This window comes from Triturus cristatus, chromosome 10 (genome assembly GCF_964204655.1).
Source record: "Triturus cristatus chromosome 10, aTriCri1.1, whole genome shotgun sequence".
Classification (NCBI taxonomy): domain Eukaryota; kingdom Metazoa; phylum Chordata; class Amphibia; order Caudata; family Salamandridae; genus Triturus; species Triturus cristatus.
In genome coordinates, this window is record NC_140593.1 from 1,141,053,658 (window position 1) to 1,141,080,715 (window position 27,058).

The following is a 27,058-nucleotide window of genomic DNA, read 5'->3' on the forward strand; positions in this document are numbered from 1 at the left end:
CCCCAAGGAAGGGACCCATTGCTACCAACCTTTTACTTGCCTGTAACTCCCCTAAACCTAGTATTTATGGGCACCCCTGAGCCTTGACTCCTCAGACAAGAATTGACCAGAAGAAAAGGACTGAAGAGCCATGCTGAACTAAGAGGACGACGATGCCCACTGACTTGGCCCCAGCCCTACCTTCCTGTTCCCTCCTCCAACCTGCTGAAGCAAAATCCCCATGTGTCCTGCAGCCAGCAACCTCGAGAACCTGTCCTGCCTTCCAACCCAAAGACTTGAGCACCGGATTTGCTCGCCCACAGACTGTCCCCAGTCAAAACCCAGAGACTGAAACCACTCTGCACCCGATGTCAACGGCCCGAGTTCTAGTGGCCGAACACCACGAGGAGGTCTCCTTGGCAATCTTGACCTGAGAACTGGTGATTTCTGACCTGCCTCAATACTCCAAACGACACCTGCAGTCTCTTTCTGGGGGACAGCCGCGACCGGAGCTGGTAATAAAACCCGACGCCTAAACACACCCCTGCACCCGAAGTCCCTCGTCCTTGGGTGACCCAACGAACGGTGTGCCAGCATCCCAACTTACCTCTCCAACTGGTGGTCACCTCCAGAAGATCTTCGTCCCCGAGCCTGCAGTGTTTGTTGCAACTGGAGAATCCCCATTGAAAACAACAAGGCACCCGACGCCAAAACAGCACCCTGCACCCAGCCACCGCTGCGGGTGTACTTTGGGTGCTAACTCAGACCCCCCTTTGCCCTGAGCCTAACGCCAGAAGAGTTGCTCCCACAGCCTTGTGGCTTGTTTGTGAGCAGCCACCAACCAGAGGCCCCGTAGCCCCCTTTGGATAACATTGGGCCTCAGCACTTTGCACCCGGCCGCCCTAGTGCCGTTGAAGTGCATCCTCGACCCTGGGGGAACCCTGGTCCTAACCCCAGAATACTTTGAAAATATCAAGGACCCCCTGTAAAATATATACGTCAATTCCTAGGACAGGGCAACAAGCATGATGAGTAATAACTTCCAAGGCAATCGTAAGATAATTATCACAATAATGTCTATTTCAAAAGACAAAACCAAAATTTGTCTAAAAAAGCACTAAAAACACAGTGTACCACAGTAGATGATTATAAAATAAACTTTTTTTCTTTATTATAAAGAAATGATAATTTGTTATATAAAAATGTTTTTTTTGGCCATGAAACAATCATTGGTTAAAAAGAGGAACACATTTTTCCAAAATGTAAAAATAAATCCAATTTTCTCTGGTTATTATTGTTGCTGTTATTACATTGATACAGCATAAAATTTGTGTATAACAACCACAAAAATTAAATTACTGAAACAATAACACGACAAAAAACAAACAGTACATTAAAATATAATGCGGCAGTAGATTGTCTTCGACGCGCGTTTCGGCGCACTGGCGCCTTAGTCAGGAAAGCCACACAATTTTTTCCTGAAAGTAAGAGGTACACTGGGGTTATGTGTACAATACTTGATTTACATTGACATATTTCAAATTAGAATCAGCTCTTCCAGATAACCATAGTGTTCTATTAAGATGTAAAGATAGTAGAGGGGAAAAGGAGAAAAAAGAAAATCTCCGGATATAGAGTTTTCTTTAGAATAGAATTAATGAAAAACAGGTATATTCACAAACCCTAATCAGAGGAAGTGGTAAGAACAAAAGATCTAGAGAATTAAAATTAACCGATTAAATAAACTTACTGATAACTGAAGAGTAAATTCTCGTGTTTTTTTCAGAAAACTTCTATTGGCAGAAGTATATATGATAACTAAGAAAGTTTAAAAGATAAGGAAAAAAACGAAAAATTAATAAATGTTCTTTTATATATATATATAACTCTTATAATCAAATGGGGCCTCTTTGGTGTATGTACCTTATGACGGCGTAATTAATTGCCAATCATCTTGGTCGTATGCGGTTTTTGTATATAAAAACCAAATGGAGAGGCAGCAGAGAGAACCCAATGTTATCTAACCCCTGAATACCAACTCCCACAAATAAGTACTTTCCTGTAAACTGTTAGCTTCGTTATTCTCCATAGGAACACATTCACTGTTTTTCCTTAATTTGTTCTACGTGACGAGTTGGTTTGTATGCAACATTGAAAACTGCATATGTACAAAAAGTGAATTTCTTACATTTTGTCTAGAAGATGTCTCAGTGCGATAATATCTAGGCATATCACAATGATTAGAAAAAGTAATCTGAAAAGTAGTTTAAAAAGTAACGTACATAGTAATCTGAAAAGTACCTGGAAAGTAATTTGGAACTGTTGACTTAACTGTAATTCAACCAACTGTATTTGAACCTGCATTCAGCTGTAAATCATTGCATACGCATTTGCAGAGTATTATTTCACTTACCTGCACCAGGCTTGCCTTGGTTCTAGGAATAAAATAACTAAATAATATTTTTGATACAATCAAATTGGTCTGAGTTCAGTTTGTGAGTGTGACATAATTTGCTGCCTGAGTTTGTAAAGCAAAAGCTTAACAATACCCTCTGATAAAGCCTTACTATACTATCTGCTGTATAGTCCTGTGATTTACGCTAAGTTAACTCCAATTTTAAGATTGGCTCTGGTTAAGTTTTTTAAGGGCTCGCCCCTAGCGATGCAGTGCGCAGCACTGCTCGCGCAGACGAGAGCCCTTTTGTGGAGGGTTCCAAAACAGACCCTGTAATCGCACACACTTGTTCGTGTGCGATTCCTTTTGGTCCACGGGATTGGCGTTTGCGGTCGTCTTTTTTAGAAAGAAAGCACGCAATAGGCCAAAGGCGGTCGCGATGCTCCACCCATGGCCTATTGGTGTCTGTTACCCGCACGCCGACAGAAAACAGATCGCTCGCTGTGGCGCGTGCGCACCACTTGCGGGCTTGTTTTTCTTGTAGCTTTACATAGCGCAAACTCGACCCTAAGATATCGAAGCGCTTTACATGATCACGTTATATTTCAAAATGTCACCTTTTTAAGGTACGGGTAGATTAAGTAATTTGCCAAGAATCACAGGATGTTGAGCGGATGGCGACACCAAGACTAGAGCATGTTTTCCCAGTTCCATATTCCGCAGCTCAGGCCGTAAGGCCACGGCCTCTCCATAGTTCATAGATTGCAACTTTCCAAAGCTTGCGATGAAGGTCGCTTTTGGCAGGAATAAATGCATTGGTATCCGTTTCCATTACAGCTTAGTCCACAAAAGTACCAAGAGTCCCAGGAAGAAGCGCTTTAAAAATGGGCGAGTTATGGTTACGCGTTCCGTTGGACACCTGTGTGAATTTGGGAGGAACGGGAAATATTATGTAGAAGAGGAATTGTAAAGGACAGTTGTTACAGCCATAACCAATTCAGTCATAACCAGACCAATTGGCTTTGGCAGTGCCAGGTATTTCTTAACTTGTATAGCGCCAACTTCATTCGGGTTTCTGTGCGCTGTATTTAAGTTCCTTTTGCGCAGGATGTCGTTGCATGTGTTGAGTGGGAATAGCAGGGCATAGAGTACTTTATAATTACACAATTAGTCACAATACTTTCAGAGTAGAGTAGATCACAGTATATTGAATGTATGCAAACACAACCGCATAAATAGGACCAAGATATAAAATGCAAATAGAGAGGAGATTAGAGATGCGCGAGCCAACATTTTGGCATGGAGAGACAAGGGTCGTTTTGGCTTTGAGTCCGTGCACGAGCCGAGCCTTGAACATATTTGGCATGTCAATCATGCAACAACGATTTCAAAAGAGTGGATTTCTTTAACACGCGAAAGTGTTTCACCGTAGTGCATCGGATTGATTGAGAGCTATTTATTTCAATTGAGAATTTTTAGACATGAAATGACTAGCATTCATGCCCCCACCCTGTTGGTGATGCTATTAATAAACTTTAAAGGCAAAGCAGCGGTCATGTGTGCCCCATATGTGGCTTAGATTTTTGTTATAGATGGAACGACATTATAGGTTAATAAATCCCACATGAAAGGTTTGTGTACAGTGCGCTTCCTGAACTCGCGTATTTCACGGTACTCTCATATTAAGTAATAAATAAATAACGAGGCTCGGTATGGTAAAATTAAGTATTTGCTTAGGATCACACAATTTAGTCAAGCAGGGTAGCCGACATTGATTCCAGTTTCATAGTGTGCAATTCAGCAGCTGGATGGGCATCTCTGAATACAAAGGTCCATGCAATGGCAAAAAAAATTATATTGGAGCTTTCTCTCCTAAAAGTAACTCCATTCCAGTGCAAGTTAGTAGGGAAATTAAACTCTTTTTATTTTTCTCTAGACGTACCTCTTTGGGGCTCCCCAAATGGTGGTCTGTATGCAACAGCCATGCTGTCACCTATAGGTGGCAAGGTAAGCCTCCCCTCCCCACCCGCTTAATACCTCGTAGTCAACCACTATCTAAACCTGTTGAGCTGGGCCTAGGATTGTAAAGTAACTTACAGTCTCACTGCACAAACATGCTTGTCGCCACGCTAATATAGAATGGGCTTGACAGCCACCCGCCTCGCAACACTTGGACGCAGAATAAATCCCCATGAGTGAAGTGTGTTGTGCTTGAATCCTTTGTCAATCTTTTCTGTTCGTTGTCGTAACTCCCTCCCTTCTGTCCTGTTATACTGTCACCTTTCACATTTTGGTTGTTACTGGTGACACACTGCTAACCTCGACAGTCAAATTGCGTCATCCGTGCTCAGTTGGCGGTGCATTGTAATGTAATTGCATTTATATAGCGCTTACTAGCCGTGACGAGGTGTCTAAGTGCTTTTTCGGCGAGTAGCACAGTACTCCAAAACCCATAAAGGATTGAAATGTGAAAGTAATTGGAGTGGTGAATGTTAGACCGAGTGTAGGCAAGAGCTTAAATCTGTGCATGATAATGGCAGTGTGGTGCTTGTGCAAGCCTTTCATGGGGTGCTGCAGGGGGTGGCATCCCTACATCCTAGAGTGATGGGGAGGTGTGTTTAGTCTGCTACGGCTGAGCCTAATCTGTATGACTGGGCCTCAAGGGGACTGCTCGTTTGTGTGTCTCCAGAGGGGGTGACATCATATATTTGATGTTCACATGTTCTAAAGGAAGCCACTGAGAGAGAAGTTTGAGCTATTGGTGTTGCATTATTTAGCAATGCCAATAGCTCAAACTTAAATAATGCGAGACCTATTGCATTGCAAATGCTTGTTTCCAAATTCTCAGGAATCCCCTTGAGTAGAAGAAAAGCTGCACCTTTTCTTTCAAGTATTTTAGGTGATTATGGACATACATTCAGACATATGAATAAATGATCGTTGACCAGCTCCATATTTATTTGCACAGTTTATAAATCGCTCTACTAAAATGATTCCTTATGTACAACACAGACTGCATTTTCACTTGTGGGGGAGTAGATTCATGATATAAATTGTGAGGAGAGGTGCACCTTTCTGGGATAGTTATAATGCCCATTGAATGTAGCTGTAACTTAAGGTAAAAAGGCAGAGTGAGAGAGACCTTTTTTTTTGCAAGGCATGAAATTAGTGGAATCAACACACACAAATGCATTACCTTTGGCAGGTGACTATAGAGGATGATTTATGCCTTTCCAACATTGCTTCATTGTACAGACAACTGAACAAAATGTAGCTCTTTTTTCTACCAAACCACTGTCTGCAATAATACATTTGGATGAATTGCAAAAGAGGCTGGATAATATGCATGATGGCGCTACCATTTTTCTTAGTTTGAGAATTCATAGATCCTCTAATATGTCATCAAGGTGTAGCCTACATGCATAAGAAGCTAGATTCTAAGGAAGGCTAGCAGGAGCATGAAAAAAATGTGTTCGAGGCATGTGAGCTGTAGATCACATGTTTTGTATACTCCGGATGTTTCCAGTTTGTTTTTCTTCGAAGAAGACTTTTCCATTCACAAGTTAGGTCAAGACTCCTTTCGGTGATAGTGCGCATGGGCATCGACTCCATTGTTGTTTTTTTCCGCCATCAGGTTCGGACGTGAATTGGTTCAACACCGTTTCTTCTTGATGCGCAAGATACTCTCTCGACGGTATTGTTTTCGATCGCATATCCCATTCTCTGCTATCGTATTAACTTCCTAAAAAACCCTCTTTCGGGCCTACCCGTGTCGGTCCGCCTCGCAGTCGATGGAACGGACTTCATTCAAATTGTGACCTCTGTGCCATGTGAAGTTTCTGCGCACCGACTCACATGAATTGTGCAACCTGTGCTTGTCTCCGGAGCACAGAGAACAGGACTGCGACATGTGCAAGGCTTTCTGCTCCAAGAAGATGCTTCGCGACCGTCTGTCTCGACCTCGCGACATGCAGAGCCAACACGCAAGTTCCATTCCGGACCGATTCGGAACAAGAATCCAGAGACCCCATGGGAGCCGAAGAAGAACAGGATCCCATCTCCACCTCCTAGGGGGACGACGAAATCCCGCAAGGGCTGTGTACTGATAGTACAGATCCTCCCTTGCCCCAAACTCCCCCTCAGTCCAAGAAGGCTGCAGTCCAACCCCGCCTCCGGGCCACGGTCTGCACCGGGAACATGTTTTTGACACCACGTTCTCTGGCTCGACACCCAAAAGCCTGCCGAGCCGCCCGAAAACGGGCTCCGATCCGAAACCTTTAGGTTTGAAGTCTAAGCCAGGCTCCGGCCCCACCCCCTTTGACGCACAAAACACTTTCAGATCCGAAATCATCAGGATCCAAAACCTCGGCAACAAAACCATCAGCACCTAAACTTTCGGCACCGAAACAACTGGACGCACCGATTTCATCTCCAGAACAACATTTCAATGCTCCACTAGCCAAACCGCATCCGAAACAGAGACAGTTGTACATCCATCCAACTACTAGACATATCACCACAAAAGTGATCTTTAAAAGGCAACCTGACACAGAGGAAACCTACCACATTCCTTTAACGAGGAAGAATGTCTGGGCTAATTCTCCCCCCCCCCCCCCTCCCATCTCCTCCTTCTCCTCAGCCTTTAATGACTTCGCCTGAGCACTCACCACCACATACACCTGAAGATCAGAATGATGAGGATGGGGCTGGGGACAATGCACCAATACTTCCAGACCCATGGGCAGATTATAATACCGACTCTCCCACAGGAAATTATCCTGACCTGTACCCTACCAAGCCCTCTCCACTGGACGACAGCATAGATTACACAGAACTGCTGGGTAGAGCTGCCAACTACCAGGGTGTACAGCTGCACAAAGAATCCCTTGAAGAGGATTTCCTTTTTGAAATACTTAGCAGCACACAAGTCATCGCACACACTCCCCATGCTCCAGGGTATGATCAGGCAGGTTGATGACATATTTAATGACCCCGTCTGACCCAGCGTACATAAAAGGACAATTACCATTGGACTCCCTAGTGGTGTCCAACACACGAATAAAGGGCCAACTCCCAAACTACAGGAGATGCTCCATCCCCACATAAAGAATCTAAGCTTATTGATGCTTCGGGGAAAGGGTAGCCTCTCAGGCAGAAAACGTCTCGTGCATCTCTTCCATACAAGCGCTGCTCACAAGGTATGACAGGGCGTATTGGGATGAGATGGAGCAGTTGCTCCAATTTCTGCCAAATGAACAAATCTAAAGCGCAAGACCTAGTGAGGGAAGAGCAGCTCATTTCAAATAATGCAATCAGGTGCTCCCTAGATGCTGCAGTCACTGCTGCTAGAGCTGTAAACACCAGTGCCCTTTTAAGAAGGCACGCCTGGCTACGTATCTCAGGTTTCAAACCGGAGGTTCAGACTTCCATACTGAACACACCCTTTGACAAAGAACACCTCTTTGGCCCGGTGGTAGATTCCTCACTGGAAAAAATGAAGAAAGACACTGAAGTGGCCAAATCAATGGGAGCCCTTCAGCTAATTCAAGCACGTGGTTCCTTTTGAAGCTCCTTCTACCGCGGAGGGTCCAAAAATACCTCCTCAGAGACCACAACCACATACAAGGGCAACAACCAACCCTCTGCCTCTAAGGGTTACTGCAGAGGGGGTTACAGAGGCAACAATGGTAAAGGTAGAGGCTTAAATACACGCACCTCCCCCTCCAACCCAAAGCAGTGACTTCCCTACACTCCCCCCCCCCCCCCCCCCCCAATTAAACCATTTAACACCTGTTGGAGGGCGACTTTCAGATTTCCTACCTGTCTGGCAGTCCATAACAGCAGACAAGTGGGTACTGGAAAATATCCGTTCTGGTTACTGCCTGGAGTTCACCAACAATCCTCCAATCATTCCCCAGAAGTCACACACACTCTCACCGGATCACCTACACCTCCTCAAACAAGAGGTTCAGTCTCTCCTTCTTAAAAGGGGCTATAGAGCCTGTACCACCACGGGTCGTGCATGTACTCATTTTATCCACTATTGGGGTATCTTTCATAGATTCACATGCCTGAATCATTCCCCGTCGCCGAGGCGGGAGTCCCACGGTAAATAAAAAAGTAGTGCCAAAAATAATAGCAGTAGTAGGCCCCAAAGAAAAAGGCCTAAGGCCTAGATCTAAGCAGCCTATCTACATCATTATGCAAAAAGATCCAAAGAATTGGTACCAACCAATCAGCCATCAGCACCCTCTAGAACCCTCTCAGCAGAGCCAGTTCTTCTCAGATTTTCACCGCACGTCGTGTGGCAGGGAGTCTCCCTGAGTGCCACTCAGTTTTCTGCTTAATTCATCATAAGAGGGTCCATGTTGATGACCAGCATATGGACTGCATCTACTGCCTCTACCCTAAACATGAGGCAAAATATTGCAAAATTTGCCGCACCTTCCCTACTAAGACTCTTAGGGATAGGGAGGCGAGAGTGCTGTTATGGCTTAAATCCTCTTCGGCTAAAGAGGATGATAGAGCCTCAACTTCTAGCAAGAGAGCTAGGTCTCATGACAGCTCTTCAAGTGAGTGGAAAAAATGCCATAAAGCTTCCCACTCTACTTCTGGCTCTTCTCAGAGGACTCCTCTCATTTCCTCTGAATCAGCGCACTCTCCTCCGGGTTCTGCTCTCAAGAACTTTAAAAAGCCGTCTTCAAAAACAGTGAGTAAAAGCCTTTCAAAATCTCTGGCTTTACCTCCATCATCGACGATTTCTGTCACTTCTTCTGCTCCTTCGTTGACGGAGACTATCTCGACGACGTCTACCACCTCTCCTATTCTGTCGACGAGGATTACTATCCTGTCAAAGAAGGGATCGTCGACTAAGTCCTCATCGACTAAGTCAGCGTCGAAATCCATATTGACGACGTTGCCGTCGACGTAGCCTCCATCGTCGATGACAGAAGTGTCGATGAAAATGCAGCTGATTACTACCCCGTCGACGAGCGTCCCGTTGACAGAGCCTGTCGACGTCGAGCCAGTCGATGACGATCCCGTCGACGACTGACTAAGCCTGTTGACGACGATGACTAAGCCTGTTGACGAAGACATCAACAGAGAGCCCGTCGACGACGATACCAGGAGATTTGCCTGGTCCGTTTGCGGCACCTGCAATGGTGCCTACTCATTCTACTCCTGTTTCATCTAGGAGTTTTCAGCTGAAAACATTTCAAAGACATGACTATAGCGATATATCACCACTTACTCCCTCACATCTCCTGGAAACATGGACAGGATGAGGATGATTACTATGAGGATGACGAGGACGAAGGGCCCTTTGGAATAGCTCGCCATCCTTCTGAGTTACACATCAAATGTCAGGATGACGATGATGCGTAGGAGGAAAATTATCAAGAACAATATTATCAAGAGGACATTGTCGTCCCGCATCATAAGACTTACCATAGACAACCGCGTCAGAGCGAGATGTCCCATCTGCCTCCAACTCTGATACAAGACCTGCAAGCCATGCTCACAGATTAGACAGCGTTTTCCCCCCACAACCAGTCATTCCGCAGGTTCCACCACCTGGGCCGATTCCGGATCCTTTGCCTTTACCCGATGCTCCTGATCCAACGCCTCAACTTCCAGACCCTCCACATGACCCGCGTCAGGGTCAGGACTCAACCTCTGAAGAGGAATTTGAAGAGGGTGAACTTCCAGATCCGACAGATCCTTGGGATTCATATATTATCCCTATGCCTTCGCCACCAACCCCTCTACCATCTGATTCGCCCCCAGAGGATATAGGGGGATTTCATAATCTAATGCAGCGTGATGCTGCTAGACTTCACTTGCCGGTTACCATTGAGCAGTCTGAATGCTTCCTCCATGATTTTAAGAAGGAATCAAGAAAGATCACAAGAGCTGTCCCCATAATTGATTACATCTGGAAAGAAGGGGTCAAGATCATGAAAAATCCTGCATCTGTGCCAGCGGTGCTGCCGCGGATAGACAAATACCGTGCTCCGGCCAATAGCCCATCCTGTCTCATTGGCCATCCTAGACCAGATTCGGTCATTTCACAGGCTGCCCAACAAAGATCTAAAAACCCAGCAACACCCATTACTACACCGCCGGACAAGGAGGGGCGTCGTCTGGATTTGATCGGCAAAAATATTTCTACAACGGCAGCTGCCTCCATCAGAGCAGCTAACTCCCTAGCAATAATAGGGCGTTATGACCGCCAAATGTGGTCAGAGATGGCTGGTCTTATTATGTTTATGTTTATGCAATTTTTAAAGCGCGCAAATACCCGGGGGTGTCTCGGCGCTCAGAGTACAGAACCATACTACGGCAGGCAAATTATGATGAGAAGAGCCATGTTTTTAGTTTCTTCCGAAAGCTGAACAGGGTCGGGCGGTTTTGATGTGGAGAGGCAATGTGTTCCAAAGTTTGGCTGTGGAAATTGTAAAACATCTGTCACCCCAGTTGGCCTTCTTTGTTCGAGGGACTGTGAGTAAATGAGCAGAAGAGGAGCGAAGTGTTCTAGCATGTTCAAGCGGACAAAGAGCTCTTCTGAGGAACAGAGGGCCAGAGTTGTTAACTGCCTTGTAGGCAATACAAAGGGCCTTAAATTTTGTCCGGCTCCTGACTGGGAGCCAGTGCAGCTGCCGGATATATGGGGAAATGGATGTAAACTTGGGAATTTTCAGAAGAATTCTGGCCGAGGCGTTTTGGACTAGCTGTAGTCTGTTCAAGACCTTTTCTTGGGCATTCAGAAGAAGGGCGTTACAATAGTCTATTTTGGAAAAGACCAGGGTGCTGATTAGAGTTTTGCCGGCTGACGGGGGGAGGTATGGCAGCAATTTTTTGATCTTTTTCAGGACAAGAAAAGATGAGGAGACCACGGAGTTGACATGATGACAAAAAGTCATCCTGTCATCAAATACAACTCCAAGGTTACGAACCTTAGTGACTGGTAGAGGTGGAATTCCCATCTCGGGTGGCCACCATTGAGGGGACCAAGCAGGTTCCAGTTTCCCGAATGTCATCACCTCTGTTTTGTCAGAGTTTAGTTTGAGACAGTTTGATGACATCCAGGAACTGATAGCCCGCATTCCCTGTTGAAAATTTGCAGCAACTGATGTGCCATCACTATGTACAGATAGCACCAGTTGTGTATCATCCGCGTATGTTGTAAGGGCAATTCCGTAGGATTTTATTACCCTCGCTAGGTCCGAAACATAAATGTTAAATAGTGTCGGACTCAGCGAGGAGCCCTGTGGGACACCGTAGGGAAGGGTGAAGGTGTGGGAGGTGAAGTGGCCCATTTTTACTGTTTGTGAACGGTCCGCAAGGAAGGCTGCGAGAAGATCTTTCGCTTTATTTTGAATTCCTATGGCTGAGACACGGTCGATCAGCGTTACATGATCGACCGTGTCGAAGGCTGCGGAGAGATCTAATAGTATTAATACAGCTGCTCCTCCCTTATCCAGTGTTATCGTTATTTCATCTGTAGCTTTTAATAGTGCAGTCTCTGTACCGTGTCCCTGTCTAAACCCAAATTGGGTGTCATCCAGTAAGTTGTTGTTGTCTATATATTTTGATAGTTGTAAGTTCATTATTTTTTCAAAAATTTTAGCTGGAAAAGGGAGACAAGCAATGGGTCGGTAACTGGCAGGAAGGAGTGGGTCAAGAGTAGATTTTTTGAGAAGTGGCTTAATGATAGCCTCCTTCCAGACTGAAGGGTAAGTGCCCGTCGTAAACATAGTGTTACAGATAGTTGTCAAAGCGAAGGAAATAACTTCAGGAATAAGATTGAGGATGGCAGGAGGGCAAGGGTCCAGAGGTGATCCTGATTTAGTACCCGAAACAAGTCGATGGACCTGTTCCTCCGTAACCGCTTCGAAGACCAGGAACCTAGGTGTATTACTATGTGACGATAGATTCGTCGTGACTGCTGTAGGGACGTGAGTGAAGGCTGAGTAAATGGCAGTAACTTTGTCTTTAAAAAAATTGGCGAGAGAGTTGCAAAGGGATTGAGTTCCGTCAAAGTGTGGGGCAGGAGGGTTTGAGAGGTGAGTAACCACCTGAAACAGTTCTTTAGATGAGTTTTTTGCCTGGTTGATTAGGGAGGTATATAGGATGTCTTTTCAACTGTAATCAGAACTTTATATTTGGAGAGGGCGCTTTTGTACACTGTTTTATCGGTAAGATTGTAGTAGCGGCGCCACTGTCTTTCTAAATTTCTGCAGTGTTGTTTCTGCAGTCGAAGGGATTCCGTGAACCAGGGGGCCGAAGGGATTTTTCTGCTACGATGGGATATTTTAATGGGAGCTAGGTTGTGACAAGCCATATTTAGGCTATTGAGATAGTTAATGGAGGCTAGTGAGGGATCCTGTTCGGTAGTGATAATGTTGTCAAACAGCAAAGCAGCAAGTTGAGAAGGATTAATATTTTTCCAGTCTCTGAAAGTAATAGGAGAGGAAGATGTAGAGGAGGGTGAAAGGGAGATCAGTTTTATGGAGAAACAGACTGCTGCGTGATCGGTCCAAATAAGAGGGATCACTTTAGAAACAAAAATGTGTGGGTTGCTGGTAAATAACCCATCTAGGGTGTGTCCGGCTTTATTAGTGGGCTGATTGACAATTTGTTGTAGGCCGGCCGCTGCTAGATCGTTAATTAGCGCCGCGGTATCAGGGTCACAAATGGCTTCAAGATGGAAATTGAAGTCTCCCAGTATGGTAAAGTGTGGCGCTCCTGCTGAGACCTCGATTAAGTGGTTAAGATTGTTGAGAAATTTCAATCTGGACCCTGGGGGGCGGTAAAGCAGAACGCCTGTGAGTGATTGGTTACCAGATAGGCTGATGGTAAAGGAAAAAGCCTCGGATTCAGTGTGTTTAGCGTCAGTAACTTTGACTTTAAGATAGTTCTTGTAGATAATGGCTATTCCCCCACCCTTTCTGTTAGTTCTATCTAGCCTGCATACACAGTAATTTTCAGGGGTGGCTGCTTTGAAGTCTGGGCCTGAAGAGTCATCACCCCAAGTTTCGGTAATGAATAAACGGTCTAAGTTGCGTGACTCAATGAAATCAAAGATTTCGGTTTTGTGCCTGGGGACAGAGCGTACATTAATAAGTGCTGCTAAGACCTGGGGGGTGGAAATCATGGGGAGGGTGGAAGCAATGCATGAGGAACATTTGTGCGGACCTATAATGGGATTGGTGTATAGCAGATGTGGCAAAAGAAGAGGCAAGTCTGCTGAAGTGTTCAATTCGCAAAGTTGTTCCGCGGTGTATTTGAATGTGCTTGATTTATGGGCGGTGAATGTCATATCAGAGGCAGGGGGGGTAGCCCCTGGCCCGACCTCGGCACGGACGAGCGCAGACGAGCTTGCCTTAAGCGCGCCTTCGGCGCGCAATCGTCGCGCCCGCTGCGCTCATCCGCTGCGCTTCCGATGATCAAGCATGTTAAGTAGAGGAAAGGGAGTGGAGAGGGGGCGTGTCCAGCGCGAGTGGGCGTGTCCGCTGGGCCACTGGGTGGCGGCAAGAGGTAACCAACAGTCGCCCGCGGCAGCGAGGAATCGACTGGGTGGGGGGACAGTGGCTACAATGGCAACGCCGAGGGTGAGTGAGACTAAAAACACGCTATCACGCTATCAGTCACACCAAGAATTAAAATGCTGTAGTGGCTCCCGGCTTTTCGCCTCAGGAGGAGTTCCGTAAACGCGAGCTATCAGTCAAGCGTGCGTTTAAATGTCAGGGAGAGGGGGCGTGTCCAGCGCGAGTGGGCGTGTCCGCTGGGCCCGGGGTGGCGGCAAGAGGTAACCAACAGTCGCCCACGGCAGCGAGGAATCGACTGGGCGGGGGGACAGTGGCTACAATGGCAACGCCGAGGGTGAGTGAGACTAAAAACACGCTATCAGTCACACCAAGAATTAAAATGCTGTAGTGGCTCCCGGCTTTTCGCATCAGGAGGAGTTCCGTAAATGCGAGCTATCAGTCAAGCGCGCGTTTAAATGTCAGGGAGAGGGGGCGTGTCCAGCGTGAGTGGGCGTGTCCGCTGGGCCCGGGGTGGCGGCAAGAGGTAACCAACAGTCGCCCGCGGCAGCGAGGAATCGACTGGGCGGGGGGACAGTGGCTACAATGGCAACGCCGAGGGTGAGTGAAACTAAAAACACGCTATCAGTCACACCAAGAATTAAAATGCTGTTGTGGCTCCAGGCTTTTCGCCTCCGGAGGAGTTCCGTATTGAGCTCATTCCGGAGGACAAGAGACAAGACGCACGGAAAATTCTATTAGAAGGAGAGCGCGCAGCGTCTGAGACCATAGACTGCGCACTGGACATTGTGAATACGAATTTTCGCCAACTGGCTGGTGCAGCAGTACTCAGACGCCAGGGTTGGCTTAAGGCCACCACTTTCAGACCAGAAGTCCAGACAAAGATATTGGATATGGCCTATGATGGCGAATCGTTGTTTGGGAAACACATAGATCAAGCTCTCCAAGCAATAAAAACTGATACTGATACCGCAAGATCCTTGGGTTCATTGCAGTACAAACGCGGAACCTTCAGAGGTGCAAGAGGGTGTGGGTTTTCCTCTAGAGGAGGATATCAAAACCAACAGAATAGACCGTACCAGCCTCAATATAGACAATCTTATCAATCATTGTACAGGCAATCCAACACGTCTGGTTTCTCTCGTCAAGGTGGAAGAAAAAGATCGCAAAATCAAGGACGGGACACCAACAGAAAGCAGTGATCTCTGCAGGGCGCCTTCCACTCCTATTCCCCTCCCTTTGGGTGCGAAAATTTCAGCATTTGTGGACAAGTGGCAAGAAATTACATTGGACCAATGGGTTCTAGACCTAGTAAACAGAGGTCATACCTTAGAATTTGTCACCAAGCCACCCACCACTCCACCCAAGGGACTCCCTCCCCCTCGTCTTCACTTATTATTCAAAGAAGCTTTAACGATGCTCCTCAAGAATGCAATCGAGATGGTTTCCTCACTTCAGAAGGGTACGGGTTTCTATTCCCGATTTTTTTTCTTATCAAAAAGAAATCCGGGGAATGGCGTCCGATCTTAGACCGTCGCAACCTGAACAGATTCCTCAAAAAGCAAGGATTTTGCATGGTCACACTGGCAGAAATTCTAGGCTGTCTCAACGAGGGAGATTTTCTGGCTTCTCTGGATATGGAAGACGCTTACTTTCACATCCCAATACATCCGAAGCATCGCAAGTATCTTCGCTTCACTGTGGCTGGCGCCCATTATCAGTTCAAAGTGCTCCCGTTTTGGACTAAAATCGACTCCAAGGATCTTTACAAAGTGCCTAGCTCCTGTAGCAGCAGCGTTACGATCCCGGGGACTCCAAGTATTCCCGTATGTGGACGATTGGTTAATCAAAGGTCCTTCGGAAAGAGCAGTCAAGATTGCCGTGACAACGTCTCTTCATCTGTTCAACTCTCTAGGGCTGACTGTGAACAGGAGCAAATCTCAGTTATGCCCGATGCAGGTCCCTCCATTTCTAGGAACTCTGCTGGGTACCGTCAAGTGCAGGGCATTCTTAAATCACGAACGGCAGGTTTTTCTTCAAAAGCTGGCAATCCTGATTTCCAGAAGAAAGTCAGTTTCTTTCCGCGTGTTTTCGACACTCCTGGGGATGTGCTCTTCCGCAATAAACCTTGTCCATTTGGCAAGACTTCGGATGAGACCCCTACAAGAGGATCTACACCTTCAGTGGCAGCAGGCTGTGAATTCCTTTGACGACATCCTCAGAGTCACGCCAAGCATGAAAAACGCTCTGCGTTGGTGGTCACAGATGCCCAACTTAGCAGAAGGACTCACTTTCATACAGGATATTCCAGATTTTGTCCCCCCCTCCCCCGATACCTCTAATCCCGAGAGTCATACGTAAGATGAAGTTGGAGGGCTGCCGTCTCATCCAGATTGTACCCAGATGGCCACGCCGGTACTGGTTCCAAGAGCTTCTGTTATTATCCCAGGACCAGCCGATCCACAATGCTGTCGAGGAACAGAGGTCAGATGCTCCACCCGGGCCCTCAGTCTCTACATTTACACGCATGGCTCCTGATTTCTTAGATTTCAAGGACCTTGACATCCCTCAAGACTGTCGTGACATATTGACAAAATCACTAGCACACAGCACAATTAAGACTTACCGTCTAAAATGGAGACGATTTTGCTGTTGGTGCGAAGCTAGCAACGTTCACGCGGTGGAAGCTCCTGCGGAACAGATCCTTCCTTATTTGTTACATCTGGCAAAATCTGGACTCTTTCTCATCAGTCAAAGTCCATTTAGCCGCACTTTCCAGATTCAGAAAGGGTGCTCATCTTCCTTCTCTATGTTCGTCCTCTTTGGTCAAACAATTCATGAATGGACTTTTCCGAGAGTTTCCTCCGTTAAGGCTTCCTCCACCGGAGTGGGAACTCAACACGGTCTTAATGCAATTAATGAAACATCCATTTGAGTCTATCCACAAGGCTGAACTCAAATTCCTCACCTGGAAGGTTGTTGTACTTCTGGCTCTAACGTCAGCTAGAAGAGTGAGTGAAATTCAGGCCTTCACTATAAAGGAACCATTTCTACACTTCACTCAGGACTACGTGCACCTCCAAACTAATCCTACATTCATACCTAAAGTACCGTCACAGTTTCACCTCAATGAACCTGTAAAATTAAGGACTTTCTTTCCAAATCCATCTACACCAGCGCAGAGAGCCTTACATTCTCTTGATATCAAAAAATGTTTAAATTTCGATCTTCAAAAAACAAAGAGCATTAGAAAGTCTGACCAGTTGTTTGTGGCTTATGGCCAAACTACTCTGGGAAATGCAGTTACAAAAACAACTATTGCCAGATGGATAGCATCAACAATCCATTTCTGCCATAACAAAGCTCACAGGCCATTGCTAAAGAAGGCCAAGGCCCACTCCACAAGAACGGTAGCAGCGTCTACAGCATTGTTTGCTGGGGTGACTCTTGAAAATATCTGCCGTGCTGCGACATGGAAGAATGTCCACACGTTCACGAGACATTACTGCCTTCAATCTACGCATCAAGACGATGCAGCAGCCAGACAAGCTGTCCTACGCCATCTTTTTCTTTGAGGTCAGTTTCAGGTACCTTTTCTCTTTTTCAAATGCTATTTATGTCTGCATTTTTTCATGACAATTACATTTCTACAATATGACATGTTTGACATAGAATGTTGTTACAATGCATCTTTCATTTCCCTCTATGTTGCATGTTTTGAATTTTAAGGTTGGTTTTCTTATACCTCTTGTTAACAAGTTGTGGATGCAATTGGGAGTGTATCAGCACTAGTCTCCCACCATCCGCAACCGACTGTACACTTGGTATACTGCTTGCTACTCTGATTCAGGCATGTGAATCTATGAAAGATACCCCAATACTGGATAAGAAAACAAGTTACTTACCTGTAACTACAGTTATCCAGTATTGGTATCTTTCATAGATTCACATGCACCCAACCCTCCTCCCCGTAGAGTCAGTTCTATATATTTTGGGACGTTTACTTCCCACTTGTGCTAAGGAAAATCTGAGGAGAACTGGCTCTGCTGAGAGGGTTCTAGTGGGTGCTGATGGCTGATTGGTTGGTACCAATTCTTTGGTTCTTTTTGCATAATGATGTAGATAGGCTGCTAAGATCTAGGCCTTAGGCCTTTTTCTTTGGGGCCTACTACTACCACTATTATTTTTGGCACTACTTTTTTATTTACCGTGGGACTCCCGCCTCAGCGACGGGGAATGATTCAGGCATGTGAATCTATGAAAGATACCAATACTGGATAACTGTAGTTACAGGTAAGTAACTTGTTTTCTAACTTTCTAATACCCAAAAAGGATGTTTCTCTCAGACCAATATTGGACCTCAGAGAACTAAATCTTTACATTCAGCCTGACCATTTTCACATGGTAACACTTCAACAAATACTACCACTTCTGCAAAAGGGCAACTTTCTGTCTACTCCAGACCTAAAGGACGCCTATTTCCATATTCCAATCCATCCTGCTAATTGCAAATTTCTCAGATTTGTGATAGCGGGTTAACATTACCAGTTCAAGGTATTCCCGTTCTGATTCACCACTGCCCCCAGAGTCTTCAGAAAGTGTCTGGCAGTAGTTGCTGCTCACCTGAAAAGACACACTCACAGAACAATTCAGTTACTACATCAACTGGGGTTCACAGTCAATGTGCTAAAATCACATCTTAAGCCCCCCCCAATACTCAAAACTATCTAGGAGCCACCTTAAATACTCAAAAGGCTCTGGCCTTTCCCAACGCAGCCAGAATTCTCAAACATTCAGGCTTTAGTTCTCCAGTTTCAATCCAGTCACTCACTTCCAGCTCGATGTATATGCAACTACTGGGAATGATGGCATCTTGCATCATCGTCCCCCATGCCAGGCTGCACATGCGTCCCCTTCAGGAATGCTTAGGGAGTCAGTGGAACCAATACCAGTGTCTGTTAATCTATTTAGTGTTGGTAAGCGGCCGTACTCCTCGCTTTCTGCAGTGTTGGAACACACAAAATGTATCAAAAGGACGGCCCTTCATAGGCCCAGTTCCACAGACAGTATTCACAGCGGACATCTCCCTCACTGGCTGGGAAGCTCATCTGCAGCACCACACAGTGCAAGGCCTATGGAGTCAACACCAAAAGTTGCTCCACATCTAACATCTAGAACTGCTTGCTATCTTTCTAGCTCTCAAGGCATTTCAAACTCACCTGGTTGGCAAAGCTGTCTTAGTTCGTACTGAGAACATGACATCCATGTATTACATACAAAAATGGGGGGGGGGGGGGGGACACACGCTCTCCAACTGTTCCACTTAGCCCAAGACATCTGGAGGTGGGCCATTCACCACAAAATCTATCTCCTAATGAAACACCTCCCAGGAGTGAACAACCAGATTGCAGACCTCAGCAGACAGAGGTAGCAAATACATAAATGGGAACTTCACCCTCAGGTTCTCGTCCCACACTTCCAAAGTTGGGAGTCCCTCAGATCGATCTGTTTGCCACACAACAAAATGCCAAAGCTTCGCCTCCAGGTACCCACACCTGCTCTCCAAGGGCAATGCACTATGGATGAACTAGTCGGGGATATTTGCTTACTCTTTTCCGCCTCTCCCACTCATCCGATTAGTGGTTCGGAAGCTCAGGCACACCTCCCTCACACTGATCCTAGTAGCTCCCACATGGGCCTGTCAACCATGGTTCACAAACCTCTTGGAACTGTCTCTGGTCCTGCATCAAAAGCTTCACATAACAACCAGTCTCCTCACACAGAGCCATGGAGAAATCAGACACCCAAATCCCAAACAACGGAACCTCGCGAACTGGCTCCTGAAGTCATAGAGTTTGGTTATCTGAATCTTCCACCAGACTGTATGTCCATCATCAGGGAGGCCAGAAGGCCTACCACAAGAGCCTGTTACGCAGCTAAATGGAAACGCTTTGTTATTCATTGCAATAACAATCGCATCAACCCTCTTGATGCTTCCATACAAAACATCTGCTATCTGTTACATTTGCAGCAGTCAGGATTGGCTTACCCCTCCATCCCGCTGCAATAGCTGCATATCTACAAAAATAGGCAACGTTCATCGCTTTTCAGAGTGTCCGTAATTAAAGCTTTCATGGAAGGACTTAAGAGTCCTACCACCAAGGATCCCACCTGCCCCTGTGTGGAATCTTAACATAGTCCTTACAAGATTAATGGGACCACCTTTTGAACCCATTTATAAATGTGAGCCACAGTTTCTCTCTTGTAAAACCGCTTTCCTCATTGCTATCACTTCACCGAGAAGAGTGGTTGAACTACAGGCACTAACCATAGAAGAACCTTTTTTCCAACTACACAGAGACAGTGGTTCTTCGTACAAACCCCAAATTTCTACCTAAGGTAGTATCTGCATTTCACATAAATCACTCTGTAGAATTACCTGTTTTCTTCCTGCAACCTGATTCTGTTGCAGAACGAGCTCTACACACCATAGATGTTAATAGAGCACTTTTATATTGCATCGTAAAAACAATCATTTCGTAAGACCAAACAACTTTTTGTTGCTTTTGCATCACCACACAAGGGCAATCCTATCTCCAAATCAGGTATTGCAAGCTGGATTGTTAAATGCATTCAGACTTGTTATGCAAAAGCAAAAATGACTCTAACTGTACCCCCTAGAGCGCATTCCACTCACAAGTTAGGGGCTACTATGGCTTTCTTAGGAAACATCCCCATAGTGGACATTTGTAAGGCTACAACATGGGTCTACACTGCACACATTCACCAAACACTATTGTGTAGATGTGTTAGCGAGACAACAAGCTAATGTGGGCCAAGCAGTACTTAAAACACTATTTCAGACAACTCCAGTAGCTACAGGTTAGCCACCGCTTTGGGAGAATACTGCTATATAGTCTATGCAAAGCATGTGATCTACAGCTCACATGCCTCGAATGGATAATGATAACTTACCCAGTAACATCTGTTCTTGGCAGGTAAAGATGTAGATTCACATGTGCCTACCCGCCTCCCCGGGTACCTGTAGCTGCTGCAGTTCTGTCTTTAGTGGACTAAAATAAGCATGGACATCTCTATTTTACTTTTACTAACTCCATTCTCACCCACTGCGGGAAAACAATCTAACAATGGAGTCGATGCTCATGCGCAATATCACCGAAAGGAGGAGTCGCCTTTCTCGTGATTGGAAAAGACTTCTTTGAAGAAAAACAAACTGCAAACATCCGAACCCAACATTAGATGGCAGTAGTATACAAAGCATGTGATTCTACAGCTGTACATGCCAAGAACAGAGGTTTACTGGGTAAGTAACATTATCCTTCCTGTTGGCTTTACAATTCTCAACTTTTATCGCTGTAATGAATTAATTGGTCCACGGGGAGTGGTAGAGCTGCAAGGATTTACTTCTGAATGACCACATCCAGAATTAATTGTATCCTACCACCCTATTCAGATAGACTATATAGCACCTGAAGGTTTTCATCTACAGTACTGAGTGCACAGGCTAAAAATGTGTTTAAAAAAGCGCATAGATGCTTCCCATTGTAAAGTTTAACAATGCATCTATTGTCACTTAAAAAATAAATGATTCTGGGAATCTTCTGAACAGCATCAGTGGGGGTAAGGTGAGCATGATCTCTTCAACACGGTTAAGTACCAGCATTTTGGACCCTTTAAAAGCATTTTGCCTTGCTAGCCAGATGATTGCAAGAAAGGCTGCTTCCCCAGTCAGAGACGGCTACAAAAGCATTAACCACCAAAAGTTTGAAAAAGAGCATGGAGGTATATATCTGTGTAGCTGAAACAGCATGTATGTTGTCAGATGCAGGAAAATTCATTATGTGCATTTCCTTTTCTTTGGAACTTGGAAGTTAGCTGTCTAAACTTACCTGTAGCTATTGAGAAATGTCAGAAGAGAGTTGTTAGAAAGCTTAATGGTGGTATTTTCTATCCTCCCAGGGGTACCCTCCTCCTTTACTTGGCCATCCCACGCCTCATGGCCACTCTCTTCTCACCACTGGTAAGTATTTGAATTTATCATTAATTCATTTGAAATGTTGCTTTTTCTAGTAAGCGATGCATTGAAGGAACAATTGATGAAAGGAAAACCTTTGTTTCTCAGGTCAGCCATTAAGGTCCAACCCCAACCGTCCAAATGTCGGCAGACCTCCTTGGGAAGGGTAAGGATAGATCCTTTATCGATAGCTGCTCAAGAAGGAAACGTAGAAGGGCAATTCAATTGTGTTTTTATGTCAAAAGCAGTGCAAAGACTGCTATAGTGATGACTACAAGTATGTTGTATGTATTGTATCCTATGACTAGGAGCACAAACTTAGTGGTTAATGCCCTGAAAATGTAATGCATGTTCTCTTCAGCGTGGGATCCTTCTTAGAATCATATGGTTGGAAACCTTGTCCACTTTTGTGGAGGATCCAGGAACACTTTTTTTTTGCTTTTTTGTTTTTTAAATGAATTGTGTGCCTTCAGACTAAAAAATGTTTTTCAAATTCCTGTTCTCTGGTTAATATGAAACTCCCAGAATGCTCTTGTTCATGGGTTTTGCATCATGAGCCTATTATGGATTCCAATTTATGCACATCCTCCCATCTAGTACATGAGAGGGGAATTCGTTTTTAATCATTTTAAACCAAAGGCATTTGATGAAACCAGACTCTCCCTATCATGACCACTGGCATCTCAGTGTCTTTCCTCTGGCACACACTTGTTTTTTTTATTCCATCAGATTTGGACTGACCTAGTGGGGACTCCTAAACATGGACTTAGGTTTCAGATTTCTTGACTCATTGTGACATATATTTCAAATATGTTTTCATTTTAGTTTTTCTGATGAACAAGAGTTTTAGTAACAGATTTGACTTTCCTAGGGCTAATTTTAGTTGTCACCTGCTAGGAAGACCATAGGTTTGATTTTCAAGTTTTTCTTTAACTGTACTGGAAAGATGGCAATGACAAAGAAGTGCTGCCTGAGAAGAGTCTATTCCGCGATTGAGTGGAAGCAGCATAACTACAGTGACCACACACAACTTGACACACATTCATCCCCTTTTTAATCCTTGCTTTGGCAAAAGCACATTGGCAGAATTGGATTACGTAGTCACAAGAAGTAGTGGTACATCCTCTTTCCTTAACTTCCAATTCATCAGTTATGTGACTCAGAACATATTTTGCATAGAAGAGATCAGGAATTTTCTAGAGAGCTGGACACTCCCATTGTTCTTCTAATTCCCTTTTCCTGCTTCCCAGTCTTTATTAATTTTCTCCACTCCCAGTAATCAGGCACCTTTCATATAGCTTCATGTTTGGTTTCCTAGTTTTAACTTTTGCTTCTGATTGGTCTTCTCACTTTTTAATTCTGCTCTGTCCTCCATTTTGTAATTTGCCACCCCATGAAAATTGCCAGTTTGTATTTCTGAAGTAGAAACTGCCAATATTTGTAACGTGTGGCTGTTGATACATATGCTTAGCATATGCTAGGTATCTAGTCTTGGGCTTGGATGTTTGCAAGTTCTTTTTTTTTTTCAAGTCACGAAGTATAGTGTGACACTTCTTGTTGTAGATGCATATGGGCACTGACTCCATGTTAGTTTTTTCTTCCATTGGGTTAGGGCATGCACAGAGTGAGCTCCGAGGTTGTGCTGTCACTAACATGTTTTTTATTGGGCCAGTTTGGTTCACTCTCACTGCTCTGTGTCTGCCCCACAAAGCTTCGGCATAGTCTTTCCTCAAGTGCATGCAGTCTTTGATGGCAACAACCACTGTTAATGCCATTAGGCATCGACTGCCTTTCTCACACTATCTCCCCTCCAACCCCATCTCCCCACCGTGCCTCAGACCCTTCCCTACCACTCGAGGGGAGCAGCGTCGCTTCCAGTCCTCTGTCTGAGAATGCTCTACAGATGACAGGAATGGACCCCTTCGAGAACTGTCCTTGCTCCCACTCCAAATACTCCTGCCAGACCACCATGAATTATGCAATTACTGTGTCTCCTGACCACCAAGCTGCCTCCTGCTTGTTGTTCCATGCCTTTTGTTTTAATAATGCTTTGAAACCAAAGAAAGCACCGCTAGGTGCAGAGCAGGATTCAGCTCAAGATTGCTCTGCCTTCCTAGAGATCTTTGCAGAAGATCCCCTCTGCACCCAAGAGCAAGAGGAGGGCCAGACTGTTGACTCTTAGTAGCGCTACTATCACAGATTCCAGAGACTACTGTCCAGCGAATATGAAGACCCAGGCATTGAAGACAATGACTGGGTGTCACAGACCTGCCCTCCCATGAAGACCACGCTGCAAGTATGCCTACAGCTTAGGACTCTCATACCTCTAAGTAAGGTCCCATGAATAAACACATGCCGAGGCATAGCACGGCTCCCAAGGAGTCTGGTTTCCAGCCCTGAGCATGCTAGTCTGGATGAGGCCAGCTACAAGCCCCAGCAACCTTCAGGCTCCAGTCAGCACTGACAAAAGACTGCGTCAACACCAGTGCCTCCACATCAAGAAGACTCCACTACCTCTGTCTACAAAAGGCATGGGTGTGCCCAACCACCCCACACGGCCTGCACAACGTTAAAACCAACAACTATGAACTGGCAAAAGCTAATCTTACCCCCAATAGACTCATAATTTCTCCATTGGATCATGGCTTAATCACAATCAATTGTGGTACTTCGAACATCCCCACCAGAGAAATCATTATTTGTCAATTAAACCTTTACTTTTTTCATATGCTTTTTCAATCTATCTGTATAAACAAACACAAATAAATACATATATGTCCCCATTTGTGGCCATTTCATACTTGTTGGTTTCCACCATCTCCGTCAGCAGCTGTGAAACGTTCCTCTGCTCCAAAACCTTCTTCTGAGTTGAAGACAAAGGAGAAGTTCAGACCACCATCGATGACCGGTGAGAAGGATGCATAAACCCCAAATTTGGAGAGACTTCAGGAGTTTGGCACTAGGCAAAAGCACCTCTTCATTCACCTGGTCACTGGCGAGATCTCTGCAAGTATGCTTCCTCCAGCTCAACAGCCAACTTCGGAGACTTTTCCTCGCAAGAGGAGGCTTGTTTTCAAGGAAGAGCCTTGGTTCTGGTGAGAAAAGCCACAACAAACGTCCAAGAGGCAGAACGACCTAGCCATTGGCCCTGTCCCCTTACCATATAGCCCACGTCCACCAACTTCACCACTACCATGCCCGTGCATCTTTTCTTCATTGCTTACCTTCAGTGTTACCTGAGAAATTCCCCTTATACTATTCCCAATCAGGCAGACCCTGTGGCACCTTCAAGCCATACGACCAACCCTCCCTCGGTTGAGGGCCCCACCGATGACCCCTGGGACAATTACATCCCCTGGGAGATGGCCTCACCCCCAATGACACTAGTGTGCCACGAGGTCATTCAGAGGACTGCAGCTTTCCACAATGTTTGACTTACATGCCACACAGGAGGAGGACAATTTCCTGCTAGAGACAATAAGTGAGTGTGTCGTGCATTTTTTCCAAATACTAAAGAGCATGTTAAAATCTACCCCTGTCAATGTTAAAGATCTTGTCAAAGCTAATGTGGTCACCCATATGGTAGAAAAGATCAAGGCCTCTCCACATGACCCTGCTTACATTCAAGACCAGTTTCCCTAAAGCTACACACTGCCTGCAAGAGCTCCTCTGTCCAGGTCACAGGCAATGCTTCTCCAGATAAGGAGGGCGAAAAGGTAGACGTGGAGGGCAAGAAAGTGACTGTATGAGCAGCAATTGATTGGTGCATTGGAGGAGCTTCTTAAGCACCTCCCTTAGCAATGTAGAAAGCCAGGAAAGGAGATAGTGTCTGGGAAAATTCATTTACATTCCCAGCACCCGTTGTTTATGGCAGAGACAGCCACCAGGGGTGCTTTAATATATCTATCATACACGGGGACCATGCCTGTCTCCTTATCTCCAGGTTCAAACCCCGAGTACACCATCCTCACCTCAACCAGTCACTTGAAGGAGAGCACCTTTTCTGGCCTCATGTTGAGGACGTGCTTGGAAGAAAAAATACTGCAAACCATAGGGGGGCACGCTCCCCAGTAATTCCACTCCTTCCGAAGGCAGCAGTAGGCTTATCACCACAATGCCAGCAGAATGTACAATAGGGGCTCTTACAGAGGGAACAATTGCGTTAGAGGCAAGTGTGGTTCCAGCAAGTGACCTACCACCTTTAAATAGTGACGTGCCCCACCTTCCCCCAATCATACTTCTCCTGTTAAGGAGACGAGATGCGATTTTCCCAGGCTGGAGGGGGAATCACATCAGAAAAATGTCCCTACCTGGAGTTATACATGGCTGTTGCCTCGAACTATACACCACCCCTCCCAGCATACCGCCTCAGACTCTCACCCTCAGCCAGGAACACCTCTCCCTTCTTCAAGAGGAAGTGCATGCCATACTGTAAAAAGGGTGCCATAGAACAGGTACCCCCAGAACATCAAGGAAGCAGCGGTGTACTCCCTTTACTTCCTGGTTCCCAAAATGGGGACTCCCCAAGACCCATCTTTGATTTCAGGCCCCTGAATTGATACAGGTTATGCAACTATTTCAGCATGTCAACCATGCAGCACTCCATCCCACTCCTTCAGGGAGGCTGGCGGCACTCAGTCTCAAGGACTCCTACTTCCACATTTCCAGGCACTCCACTTATCTAAGATACCTTTTCTTCTTGGAAAGTAGGCTTGCACTAGTGCCTCCATCACCGTTTGAGGGTATCTGATTAAGGTTTGGAAACGGCATAGATTTACCTCCCTTTTGTTTTTCAGAGAGCACAATTTGTCACAGACAAACCTTCCTCAGAGTTGACATGTATTCCTGTAGATAATTGTTCGTTAAACAAAGCTTTATCAATTTGGAAGAGTTCCTTTGTCCCAGTCTTGAAAATTCGAATGAATTCCAGGTCTGATTTCCCAAGGGAAACATCTGCTTTAATCATTCCTGTGGAGCAATGTGTTCTCGATGTGACCAAGGGGCATGGACAGGTATTGTCTTTTCTGACTGAATCTTCAGCTGCTATGTGCAAGTGAAGTATACATTTGGGCCACAGTTCCCGTTGGCAGAGAATCACCA

The 27,058-nt window shown here is 45.5% G+C and overlaps 1 protein-coding gene across 2 annotated transcripts in view; it reads left to right on the forward strand.

Moving 5' to 3' along the window:
- The window catches only part of RBBP6 (RB binding protein 6, ubiquitin ligase), a 394,678-nt gene that overhangs the window by 300,343 nt on the left and 67,277 nt on the right, over positions 1-27,058 (forward strand). For both annotated transcript variants that reach the window (XM_085629467.1, XM_085629468.1), the window contains exons 12-13: positions 21,904-21,964; positions 22,067-22,124. In XM_085629467.1, coding sequence (XP_085485593.1) covers positions 21,904-21,964; positions 22,067-22,124 — 119 coding nt within the window. The remainder of the gene's footprint in view (positions 1-21,903; positions 21,965-22,066; positions 22,125-27,058) is intronic.